Below are 12,999 nucleotides of genomic sequence, written 5' to 3'. Positions count from 1 at the left end.
AATCCCCCCAACTTCCCCCAAGCCAGTGGTGGTGAAGCTATGGTGCGTGTACCAAGCTGGCTGGCTGTACTTCGCCCTCACTGCCCAGGCTGTGAGACCTCTGAGTGCCCCAGAGAGCACCCTGGAAACTTATCAGAACTCAAATGCTGCCAGACACGGCAGTCTGCGCTATAATCCCAGGGCCTTGGAACACTCAGGCAGAAGCACACTTTCAGAGCCAGCCTGAGCTACACAGCAAGACCTTGTATCAAAAAAAACAAAAACAACCAAACCCCCAAAGCAAAAACTAAAACAAACTCACAAACCACCCCAAAATACCCAAATGTCTGGGCCCCACCCCAAACCTCCACACCTCCTGGAGTAAACATTATCTAGCAGCACCAACCCTTGGGCACTGACTTCTCTTTTTAATATCATTTCCTGGTTTACATCGTGAGAACAACACATGTTCTCTTTAGGAAACGGAAACTTAGCAAAGTATAACCAAATTGTAATTGTATTATATTTGTAGGAATTTAAAATATACTTCAGAAGTCTTTTCGAAATCTACACACACACACACACACACACACACACACACACACGTCTGGAGGACGGGAGGCCAGGTTGGTCCTCTTCCGTCTCATCCTCTATTTCTGCCCCCAGCCACAGCTCCAGGAGGAAACCAGCTGCCCCCACCCCCAGCCACAGAGCTCCCTGGGCCCCCCCCCACCCCAGGTTCTTGCCCCTTCACCAGCCCCCCACTCCCAGCAGTACCTAGCTTCCCTTGGGCTGCTGATTTCTCGGCCTTCAGTGCATCTCTGTAGTAGTTCTCTAACTCGCTGAGCTCCGCCTTGTGAGCCATTCTAAGCTCCCTGTGGGACCCAGAAGCCATCAGTGGAAAGAAGCCCGGAGCTGCTGGTGTCTGGCCTGTCCCCACTCTGACTTCCTGGGACATTCCCCTGGCTTCCCTCCAGATAGGGCAAGAGAACCCTTGTTTTCTACAGCACTGTTTTGAGTGGAGCTGGCAGGGTATGAACTCTCTCCTGGCACAGCCTTTGCTTAGAGCTCTCTAGGGAAACTGAACTGCAGTAGCACCCAGGATAAATTCAGAACCCAGGGTCTTTCCACCTCCATCCTAGGAGGCTGATGTTACAAGGTTTAAGAGGAGTGTTAAAGTGAACATCTACCTGAGCTGTCAAGCCATGGAAAAGATAGAATGAAGTTAGTGCCAATTTCTAAGTGAAAAGAGCCAGTCTGCAAAGTCCTGGGTGATCCAGCCACAAGATGACCCAGAGAGGGCACACAGGAGACAGCAGCAGGTCAGCTGTTGCCAGCAGGTGCAGGGTGAGTAGCAGAGCACGGTGGATGGGGCCATGACAGTGGGTCCATGAGTTCACACATTAACAACCCCAGAGAACGTTCAGTGCCAAAACTGAACCTTAAACTAAGGGTGATATGTGATACTGACGCGTCGGCCTAAGTCTGTTAAGTGTGACGATGTGCCCTTCTGGTGGGCAAGGGGGATCCTGGACGGCTGTGAGGGCACGGGGGATCCTGGACGGCTGTGAGGGTGCGGGAGATACGCTGGGAGTTTCCATATTTTCCTATCAGTTTTGTTGAGAAATTTGAAACTCCTGTAAACAATAAAGTCTAGGAATACAACATGGCTGATACAGGAAGTGGCTCCCAGCAGGCCTGGAAAACATACACCAGAAGAGCAGGAATTCAGAAATGGGAGGTGAAAAAAGACCCCAACACAGGAAGACAGCCTGAAGGAGAAGCCCACCAGTGGATTCCAGCACCAGGGCTGTTTAGAGAAGGACACTGTACTGCCCCTTCTTTCAGGCATGGCTTCCATCCGGTGACCACGCCTGTTTGGGAAGGGTTCCCTAGCACAGTGAGGGAGTCCACCAAGGGAGCTGTCTGCAGATCAGTGTGCCACAGAAAAAGAAACTCAGAGAACTGCTTGCAGGGCAATGCCTGCGTTAGGACTGGTGGGCCCTCTGGAAAGGAAGAAATAAGGGTGTGGTCTGGCTAGGGGCCAAGGCCTGGCTGGGTCCCGGCTGGGTCCTGGAGTGGGCCCAGGTTCAGAGAGCTGCAGGGATGGCCAAGGGCTGCAACCAGCTGGACTGGGGGAGGAGAAAAGACCTTAACGTAGTGCCAGCCTCTCCTGCTCCCCCAAACACTGGGAAGCTGTGTCCATGTAGCAGAACTGCAGGGCCCATGCGGGAACCCTCTGACTACCAGACAGGAGCTGGCAGCTCTGTGAGCCCAGGTACACTGAGCTCAAGGGCTGGACGGAGTCTAGGGTGAGGGGGAGCTGGACAGAAGGGGCATAGCCAGCGCGGTTACAGGGTGCCCGGACCCAGGACAGAACAGTAAAAGTGGAAAGGAGTGCCTGCAGGGATTACTGTGGGGCTGGGACAGAGAGCAAGAGGGCCCCAGAGAACAGTGGGAGGTGACACTGGACCAGTGCACTGACCACAGACACAGCAGAAGCAGAAAGTCTCCTGTGAGCCTCGTGCACAGGAGCTCAGGTGACCCCATGCAGCGAAGCCCGGAGAGGGGACAAGGAGCTCACCCAATGCCTGGACTCACCACATACCCAGGACAAAAGTTCTTGGACCATAACTGGCTGCTGGCATCCAACTTCCTCATTTGTGAAGAAAAGAAGAAAGTGTACACCAGCCCAATTCTGACTGCAGCATAAATAGAACCAAGAGGACAATACTTTTGTGTTTTGTATGTATGTGGTTGTTTTTTTTCTCCCTTTACCTGGTATATGTATGGGAGGTGCTTATAATGTGGGAAGAAGAGTGCAAATGAATTAGTGCTCTAGCACCTTGCACGGCCAACATGTCAGGCTGGCCCTCACCAAAGCCTTCATACAGGGTTTGAGACGCAGCTTCCTGTCAGTGTCTGATTTGGTTCTGAGCTCTCAGCTTCCCTCAGTCTCCAAGGGCACCTCCCTTCTCCCACCTTGCAATGAACCCTTCAAGGCCTTTCCACCAGGCCTCCACTCCACATATAAGATAGTACCAACAGCCACATCTTTGTTTCATTTGTTATTCCTTCTTCCTGAACTACTCTTTTCCTTTCCTTTTGTATTCCCACATGCTTTACATTCCAGGCTACTGGTCATCAGTACTACATCACAATCTTTCTGAATTATTGACAAAAGGATGGAAGTGTTATATACTTGATTGATATGTGATTAGCCAAGGTTTGTCTACTTCTTATGCTGAGTAGTAGGGAAGTCTTATCACAATAAGTACTCTGTTTTACATTGTGGAAGACCTGTACACCTGGAATCATGATAAGACTTCTCACAGATTCAAATCTCTGCCTTTAACAAAAACCTTGTGAAGTATATCCCATTTCAGGATGACTAATTAGGTGAAAGTTTCTTATGTATTAAATAGAGACTGCTGGTTAAGTGTTATGTCAAAATGAAAATTTAAGTATATCACAAAATGTCATCAAGACTGTCTTGCTACAATATTGTATGTGGTTTTGGTTTCTAAGTTTCTGTGTAAAAATATATAATTGTTGTCTTTTACATTTTATAGGGATTTAAATATTAGAATATCCATGGTTGCTAGAAAGTAACAGTTCATGGGCTGGTGAAATAGCTCAGCAGACTAAGCACCTGCTGAGGTAAGTGCAGGGACTGGGGTTCAGTCCTCAGCACCACATGCCATGCTGGCCTCGCCCCCAGGTGCACTGGACCGGCCACTGAGTGCAGGTGTGGTGGCACCCACCTGTAACCCCAGCACTGGGGCAGCTAAGAACAGGTGGATCACTATGAGTCCAAGCTGCATAATGAAAGCCTGTACCAAATACATAAAAGAAAGTTCAATGTAGAAATATAGATTTGAGACAAAAGCCTGATGTCCCAAGAGAGCAGGGAACAATAGACAGAGCCCGAGGAGAGTTGCTGTCTGTTTGCAAATTCCGGGCAACCTGGGACCCAAGGCAGCAGATAACAGCTTCTCCTGCAGGCGCCCTGTCCTTTGATCCCTTGCTTGGGATGTTATCGGCTAGCATTTGTGTGAGCCTAGTGTTAGGCAAATGGTGGAAGTCAATAGAGATAGTAGTTTGTATTCACTTAGGTAATTATGCACATTCCTTAGTCTGCCTTCACCCCTCAATAAATGTGAGATGCTTCTGAGGCTCTGGGCCCACTTGGAGAGAGACTAATCTCAGTGAGACCTCTGAAGCTACATTCATCAGGTCTTCTCGTTGTTTGTTTCCTCACCGACCCGTAACATACAACAGTTCAACTTTATGTCAAAGGTGTTGGATATTCAGATAGACAGTAATATTACGCTTACTTCCTTCATTACAAGGTAATGTCATTAAACTTCTCTTCTGGATGTTTAACAACTGAGGTTGGGATGCCACAAAATCAGAGAGACAGACAAGCTAAGAGGATAGCCAATATTTTGGCCTTAGCTCTTCAAGGTCAGTGAGGACTGAGGACATAAAAGAAACTCTGCTGTGACATTCTGTAACTCAGCTGAGACTCTAATTTTCTGATCAAGGAGATTATGAGGCCACAGAGGAAAGTGATCCATGCTGTATAATGTGCCTAAGAAGAATCATCAAGAGAGAAAAAATCTCTCAGGTTCTCACAGAAAGCAGTGGTCAAGCAATGGCCATGACGGCTGACACTGATAGATCTAAGAGTGCTGTCCATGGCTCCAAGGTAAGCCCTGAAGAGATTAACTGACCTTGTCAGATAGCAAAAGTTAAATTTGTATTTATACAGATTTTGCTTTAACTTGGTCTTTACCATCCAGCAGAAAAATGTACCCACGAGATGTGAAAAGCAGTGCCATATTAATATGCTACGCTATAAAAGGCTCACGTCACTGACAACGTCTGACGGTTACCAGCTGTACTGATAACGTACTACTATTATGGACTATTGGACTATATAGAGTTACACCGCTGAATTCAAGTACCAAAAATCTTTGGACTGGCCTCAAGTATGAAAACATCTTCTAAAGATTTCTCCAAACACAGATTTTCCAACTTCAAAGGAACAACCATCACTCCTACACACAAAAACAAAACAAACAAACAAAAACACCCAAAACAGATGGATATGTTGGAAGCCATAAAAGCTGGAGAATTGGTCAAATACGTGAAAGTGGGACTCAGCCTCAAGTTCCTAACGCAGTCAAGCTACCTCAGTCCCAAGATAAGCATCCTGACCGGTTAATGTCAGCTGTTAGTCACTAGGCAACCTTGTGTCACATGTTACTAACTTTGCAAAGGTATAAATAGCATTCATACAGTTTTTCGGGGGGTCATCTCACCAACCAGGCAGATGGGCCACCACCTAACCCAGCTCTTGTCTTCTTGTTTATCTTTTCTTCATTCCTGCCACCATTTCCACTTGTGTACAATGGATCACATTGAGAAACCAACAGATCCCTACAGACCACATACACTGGGACATTTCCAATTCTGCTCATGCTACCCTCGCTATCCCTGTATTAGCTCAACTCAGGGGTCCCTCATCCTTCCCCTGTCCTCCCCAATATCTAATAGCCCCTAAACACCAATGGGGACTAAAGCCTATAATTCACCTTCCCCTTACCAATGGTTTTCTTACAACTGCCCACTAGCCATATAATACCCCATTCTTCCCGTACTTAAGCGTAATGGCTCCTATCATTTAGGTCAAGATCTCAGGGTTATCAATAATGCAGCTACACCTATTCCCAAACCCCTCACCATGCTGCTCTTGCATATGCCTTCTACCACTACTCACTTCACTGTCGTAGGCCTCAAAGATGCCCTTTCACCATGCCCTTACACCTAGACTGCCAAGACCTCGTTGCTTTCACATGAACTGACCCAGACACACTCATGTCAACAGCTCAGATGGACAGTCCTGTCTCAGGGACTCAGAGGCAGTCCTCACTTCTTTATCCAAGGTCTTCGGGCTGATCTTGAGACCCTTGATCTTAAGCTCAGACTACTCCATCAGTACACTGATGACCTCCTTCTCTGCTTCTCCTCTCATGCTCTAGCCCTACAATACACAGCCACTCTCCTCAAGTTTCTGTCAGGACGAGGTTATAGGGTCTTCCTCACCAAAGCTCAGATAGCTTCACCAAAAGTCAAATATCTAGGGCTCACCCTTACTCCCGCTACTTGTGTGATTGCAAAGCCCTCTTTCATGACCTTCAGGTGTCCACCATAAAGCAACAAGTCCTATCCTTTCTTGGTCTTGTTAATTTATTTTGCATTTGGGTTCCAAACTTTGCTTCCCTAGCTCAGCCCTAAAGCATCAAAAGGTCCCTTGTCAGAGCCCCTTGACCCTACTGCTCTTATAGATTCCACTTTTCACAAGCTACAACAGACTCCTATGGCCTCAGCTCTCACTCTCCTTAATCAACCCAGCCTTTTACCTTATACACTTCTTCTCAAGACCATAATGCTGTGGATATTCTAGGGCACAAAAAGGGGCCATCCTTCTGGGCAGCAGCACACCTTTCCAAACAACTAGACAAAAGTTTGAGGATGGGCTTCGTGCCTTTGAGCTCTCATGGTGGCACCCACACTAACACAAGCGGTGAAAAAGTTTACTTCAGGACAATCTATCTGTTATGGTTTGTGTCTAATTGTCCCCACAAAGCCTCATGCAGCCATGGGGAAGCTTCTGGAGTTTGTGATTGATTATTGTAGGTGTGGATGCTGCACCAGCCCTGGGGAAGGTAATTTGCTTTACAATGTAGGGGGGGGAGGGGGCCAGGGAGATAGCTCAGTAGAATAAGAGCTTGCCTGGCAAGCACAAGGGCTTGAGTTCAATCCCCAGCTCCACAAAAAAAAAAAAAAAAAAAAAAGTATTTAAAGTGCCTGCAAGCAGGCACAGGGGCTGGGGGGTTCGATCCCTAGGCCTGCCATGCTGGCTCTGCCCCTGGGGCGCACTGAGACAGCATTAAGACTTGGTGTGGTGGCACGTGCCTGTAATCCCAGCTCTTGGGAGGCTATAAACAGGCAGATCACTACGAGTCGGATCTAGTAGTGAGACCCTGAACACCCTGTAGGCCCTTCCCTAAAATACAAAACAAAACAAAACCAGAAAAAAAAAATTAAGGAGGGGATAGAGGCTAGCTCGCTGCCTAAGCTGCTGCCACTCCCTTTGCTCTCTGCTCTTTGCTGTCACCATAGAAGGCTGCTCTCTTCCATCTGCCGCTCTGCCTTGGAGCTGGCTGAGTGTGTACTGAAACCTCCAGTAACTGTGAGCTAACTAAGCCTTTCTTTCCCTCACTTTGGGTGTCAGGTATTTGTCCCAGCAACGAGAGAAGAGTAAGTGAGACACTCACAGTTCACTCAACCCGTCGTCTTGGTGAACGCATCACACACCAGGCACCTCCGGCCTTCCTGACTCCTCCTCATATACCACAGATTCGCCTCCTGCTCACAGAGGACACTTCCATCACTATTTCCACTGGAAGCCCTCTCAGCTCTGCCACTGTGTTCCCCACCTCTGATGAGGTCCTCCAGCACAGTTGAGTCAAGGTCCTGCAGATGACCCCGACTGCTTCCCCCACACTGACAGCACCCCTCTTCTCACTGCCTCTGACACAGTCTTCACAGATTCCAAGAGGGCAGGATATGCCACAGACGATGGGCCAAGTGTAACAGAGGCAGGCACACTACCACCCGGGACATCTTCACAAAAGACAGCTTAGGGTTTACACACGCCCTCATGCTAGCTGAAGACAAAACCCTAAACACCTACAGAGACTCCAAGTACACATGTAGTATTTTCCACCCTCATGCTGGCAGGAAAGAGGGTTTATCAGGACTCAGGACACTCCCATTGCCAATGCGCCTCTCACCCTTAAACTTCTCAAGGCAGCACAGTACCCCAAACAGTGGCAGGATGTCATTCACCGCAGGACCCTGTGCCCCGCCAGACCCCACTGCTTAGAGTAATGCTTTTGCTGACACTAAGGCCAAATTGGCTGCACAACAGCCACTTCCTTCCTGACTGTTTTCTTTTATCCCAAAACCACGCCCTGACCTCAGTGTTCGCCAGAACAACTACAGCTACTGCATAAGCCTATCACCAAAATAAACAGGGATGGCTCTTCCAAGGGCCAAAACTCCTTCCAGACCAGCAAGCACAAGCCTTTATCACCGACCTACACAACTGCCTCCATGTTGGTGCTCTAGTGCTACACAAACCCATAGCGCCCACCACCACACACTCCTCCTTGAAAACCATCACTTGCCTGGTCACCCAGAACTGCCAGCCCTGTGCCAAGACCTCTCCTCAGGGACATTTGCCACATCATTCTTGCCCAACCTGCCAGCTTCGTGGACACATCCCAGGTGAAGACTGACAGACTTACAAACATGCCTCACTATAAGACACAGAGATATGTTTCTGTCAGCATACTTCCATTTGTACTTTCCTGGGGCGGATAGAGGCCTTTCCCACTGCTTGGGAAGCTGCAGACATTGTGAGAGTTCTTACACATAATAGTCTTCCCAAAACTGGACTGCCTCAGCCTATCCAGTCAGATATGGCAGCATTTGGCTCCCAAATCCTGCAGCAGGCTGCTTCTAGTCTCAGCACCACTCTACATTTACACACACACCCTTATCACCCACATCCTCTGGGAAGTGGCAAAGGCAAATGGGCTTTTCGACACTCATTTCACCAGACTTACTCTGGTGCTGAGCCTGCCTTGGTCTCAGCTCCTTCCCTTAGCTCTAACTAGACTCAGGGCACTTCCCAGGACACCCACTTTCCTACACCCCTAGAGCACAACCATCGGGAACCAGGAAAATGATACTCTTCCCCCCGCACCATGGTCATGGTGGAGCGACACGTTTGGATCTTGGGCCCCCTTCCTGCTTCCCTTCTGGGTCCTTTAATCATGATGATGACCTGTCTACTCATAGCACCCTGCCTTTTTAAACTTTTTTCAAGGTTTCTTCAATCTCAGGTGTGAGCCTTCACTAATGATAAATTTTTCCTGGCTGAGGCACCTGGCACTGGCTTCTACTCGGGTGTGAGTCATCATCCTGTCAATCCTCCTTACCCCCAAAGGGATGCCCTGTTCAGCAGCTGGTAGTCTAAGAAAGTCATTGCCCCTTCATAATAACTGACAGATGGGAATGATAGGCTCTGGCCTGAGTACAAACTGCTAAATTAGCATGAACTTGATTCAACATGGCAGAATCCAAAGAACAACAGCTCATCTTCCCAGTGACCACTTCCTCCTTCTTCCCTACCCGAGTACTGGATGCCCCCGATCAGCTCCTTGTGCATCACTGAACCTGCCCCTCAAACTCCACCCCTAGCAGAAGTCCCAATGCCTCAGACTTCCTGTCTCAGGTCAGAGGGTCCCCAGCTCTCTCAGGTTCTCTCCATGTCTTCAGAGTCGATAAAGCCTCCTTTATCTTTTTTGTTTCTTTGCTGCACTGAAAAACCCAACATGCAGTATTTGTCTTTCTATAAATGGGCTTATAGACTAATGTTCTCTAATCCCACACATGTTGCCAAAAGTGACAGAACTTCCTTCTTCTGTAAGGCCAGGTGCCATTCTGTAGTGATGCTGTCCATGTGCGTGAGTCTCCACTCATGTGTTGACTCCATAACTTAGCTGTATTACATAGTGTTGCAATAAATGTAGCAGTACAGACATCTTACAAAATGGCTTCAGATTTTATGGGTAAATATCCACTAGTGAAACTGCTGAATCTTATGATATTTATGTTTTTAGTTTTTTGAGGAATCTCTATATTATTTTCCACAATGGTTGTATTAATATACATTATTCAGATTGGGTGTGATGGCACATGCCTGTAATCCCAGCACTTGGAAGGTTGAAAACAGGAGGATCACTACGAATCTGATCTGTGTAGTGAGACCCTGTAGGCCCTGTACTAAATACATAAAACAATTTTTTTCAAAATACCTCCTTCACTTTTTTTTTAAAAAAAATTTCTCATTCACTTTTTGTTTGTACATAGGGTTTTTTTTTTCATTTTTTGAGACCAGGTCTTTCTACGTCACTACATTGGCCAGGCTGGGCCCACACTTGTGACCCTCCTGCTCAGCCTCTCAGAGTGTGGGGTTGTAAGTGTCTGCCACCACTCTTTGCTCTAATGTATAATCTTGTCAACGTGTAGAAGATGTTCCTTTTCTCCACATTCTTGGCAACACTTGTTATCTTTTATCTTTCTGATAATATCCTTTTAGATGAGGAGGGACATCATATTGTTTAATTTTCATTTCTCTAATGATTAACAATGTTAAACTTTTATCATATATTTATGGTAAGTTATGAACTTACAAAAGTGTTGCATTCTGGGAGAACATTTGTAAGTCAGATTCATTTTTAAGTCTGACAAAGTGAGTCTCATACATGTTTGCTAGAAATATACAATGTTAAGCATAAGAAATCAAACACACAAATACTGTAACTGAAGGATTTACATTAATGTGGTGTACTGCCTGATACATTATCAGCTTGGAAGTTTAGAAGCTTAACTAAGTGACTCAGCAGGGAGCCAGCGTTCTTACTTTGCAAACATCTCCCTCCTGTACAAGAGGAGGGCATGGACATTGTGTAAATTCTATATCCCCACCCCAGGGTAGTCTGCTTATAATATAAGGAAAGGAGAGAGGCAGCTGCTTTTTGCTATTTTCTGCCGCCATGAACTGCTGCTCCCTGCCATACTCCAATCTGCCTTGGAACCAGCCAAGTACAGACTGAAACCTCCACTAACTGTAAGCTAGACAAGCCTTTTCTTCCTTAATTTTGGGTGTGAGGTATTTTATTTGCGCAATGAGAGAAAAGTAACTGAGACAAAATTCAGTTCCTAGAAGTGGGGTCATTGCTGTGATTACCTGACCATGTTGTGCAAGAGATTTTGGGAATGGCTTATGGGAAGAGATAGAAAAGGCTCATAGATGTTGCCTGAAAAAGAAGCACTGGGATGCTTTCCGCTGTTCTGTGTGGAGATTCTGGTCAGAGCTGGTCAGAGACCGGAAGGGTGATAGAAAACCTGTCTGTAAGACCAGGCTGAAGATTTCTGCTGAGAAGGACTGTATTGGCTGTTAGACTACAGATGATATGTGTTATGCCTTGGCAGAAAGTTTGTCTGCATTTTTCTCATGTCCAGAAACTTTGCCTGAGACTGAGATTAAGTGCAACAGACTAGTTAATCTGGCAAAAGAAATTTCAAGGCAGTTGAATGTTGAGGCAGTGGCATGGCTATTGTTTCTTTTTTTCCCCTTAGATTTATGTTGAGATTCAAAAGCAAAGAGCCCAGCATGATGATTTAAAATGTTGTGAGTTTGGCCAGAAAGGAAGCATCAGGAAGGCTGTGGACTGCAAAGACAGAGCTGAGAACTCCATTGTTCAGGAGGAACAGGAGACTAGAAAAAATGTCCTGACGGCTTCACAGGAGGTGGCAGGTCCTCGCCCTTTGCAGCCTCAAACTTCAAGGGTGAGGGACTTTGCTTTAAGGAAAAAGCTGCAGCACTCCAGAATGGTGGAAGCGGCAATACCAGGTTCCACAATGGTGGCAGCATAGAGAATCTGTTCCTTGGAATCAAGGTCAGAGCACTCAGTAGTCCAGGCACTCAAACTCTACAGCCAAGAGAGAAGAAAACCTGGCTCCTGTTTCAGCTGGCAGCAGACCCTGGTATCACCCATGTGGAGCAGGCGTTCTGAGGTTAGGAAGGCTTCCATCTAGATTTCAGAAGAAGGCCTGGGAGGCCAGGCGGTGTGCCCCTGGCAGAACAATATGTAAAGCTGTGAGTGAGAAGCCTATTCAGTGGGAACCACAGAAATTTGGAAAAGCCAGGAATGTGCATTGTCTGAGGAAAGCTGCAAGGAGAGCAGCAAAACCAGCCCACACAAAAGCCATGGGAGCTACAACCAGCAGCAGTGCCATAGAGGTGAAACCACATGGGGCTCACAATTTGCCACAGTTTGCCTCAGATGTTGAATGTGGAACTACAAGACTTAAGGTTTCCCTGTGGGATTTGGGACTTGCTTTGATCGCAATGCTTTGTATCCTGCTGTTTGTACCATTTGGAATGGTAATGTTTTTCTTGTGCTATTAAATGTTGGAACTGTTTACCTGGGGACTTGGACTTTTCAGCAATGCTGAAACTGTTAGAACTTTGAAAACTGTTGCAGATAGACTAAATGCCTTTTGCATAAAGGAATGTGCATGAGTCTTTGGGGGACCCAGGCCCAAAATGTTATGGTTCCAATGTAATACAATGTTGATAGACTTAATACTGGTTCTTAAGGATTGTTAAAGCTGTGTTATAATGTCCACGTTGTGAACTGTTAAGAATAAGCATGTCTTTGTATCTGGAAACTGGTTTAAAGAAATGTGTCTGGTTGTTAAGCTGACAAGGGGTGGATTGCACTGGCTGGTACACTGTGACAACTTGAGAAGTTTAGAAGTTTAATTAAGTGACTCACCAGGGAGCCAGAGTTCTTACTTTGCAAACATTCTCATCCTGTGCAAGAAGAGGGCATGGACATTGTGTGAATTCTATATCCCCACCCCAGGGTAACCTGCTTATAATATAAGGAAAGGAGGCAGTGCTGCCGTCCCTCCTCCCTGATTTTTTCTGTTTTCTGCCACCATGAACTGCTGCCCTCTGCCATGTCCCACTCTGCCTTGGAGCCAGCTGAGTACAGACTGAAACCTCCACTAACTGTGAGCTAAATAAACCTTTTTTTTTCTTCCTTAATTTTGGGTGTCAGGTATTTTGTCTCAGCAATGAGAGAAAAGTAACTGAGATAGATGGTAAACACATGACCTACTTCCATGATTTGTTCATATACACGTAACATGAGGCCCCTTTTGTATCTGTGAAAGTTTACAACTGTAATGTTTGTGAGTCAAGAACTTATTGCTTTGGACATGTATATAACTCTTTTTTGAGAGAGATCAAACTAAATGTATTGTTGAATTCTTCTTCTTTTTTTTTTTTTTTTTTTGAAATGTTTG

The 12,999-nt window shown here is 46.5% G+C and overlaps 1 protein-coding gene across 4 annotated transcripts in view; it reads right to left on the bottom strand.

Moving 5' to 3' along the window:
• The window catches only part of Als2cr12 (amyotrophic lateral sclerosis 2 chromosome region 12), a 62,503-nt gene that overhangs the window by 25,638 nt on the left and 23,866 nt on the right, over positions 1-12,999 (bottom strand). For all 4 annotated transcript variants that reach the window (XM_023712311.1, XM_023712312.1, XM_023712313.1 and 1 more), the window contains one exon: positions 757-854. In XM_023712311.1, the coding sequence (XP_023568079.1) occupies positions 757-854 (98 nt within the window). The remainder of the gene's footprint in view (positions 1-756; positions 855-12,999) is intronic.

The sequence above is a fragment of the Octodon degus genome, unplaced genomic scaffold, assembly GCF_000260255.1.
Source record: "Octodon degus isolate 3935 unplaced genomic scaffold, OctDeg1.0 scaffold00025, whole genome shotgun sequence".
NCBI classification, from domain to species: Eukaryota; Metazoa; Chordata; class Mammalia; order Rodentia; family Octodontidae; genus Octodon; species Octodon degus.
The sequence above is the reverse complement of the archived record's forward strand: the minus strand, read 5'-3'. Positions and strand labels throughout refer to the sequence as shown.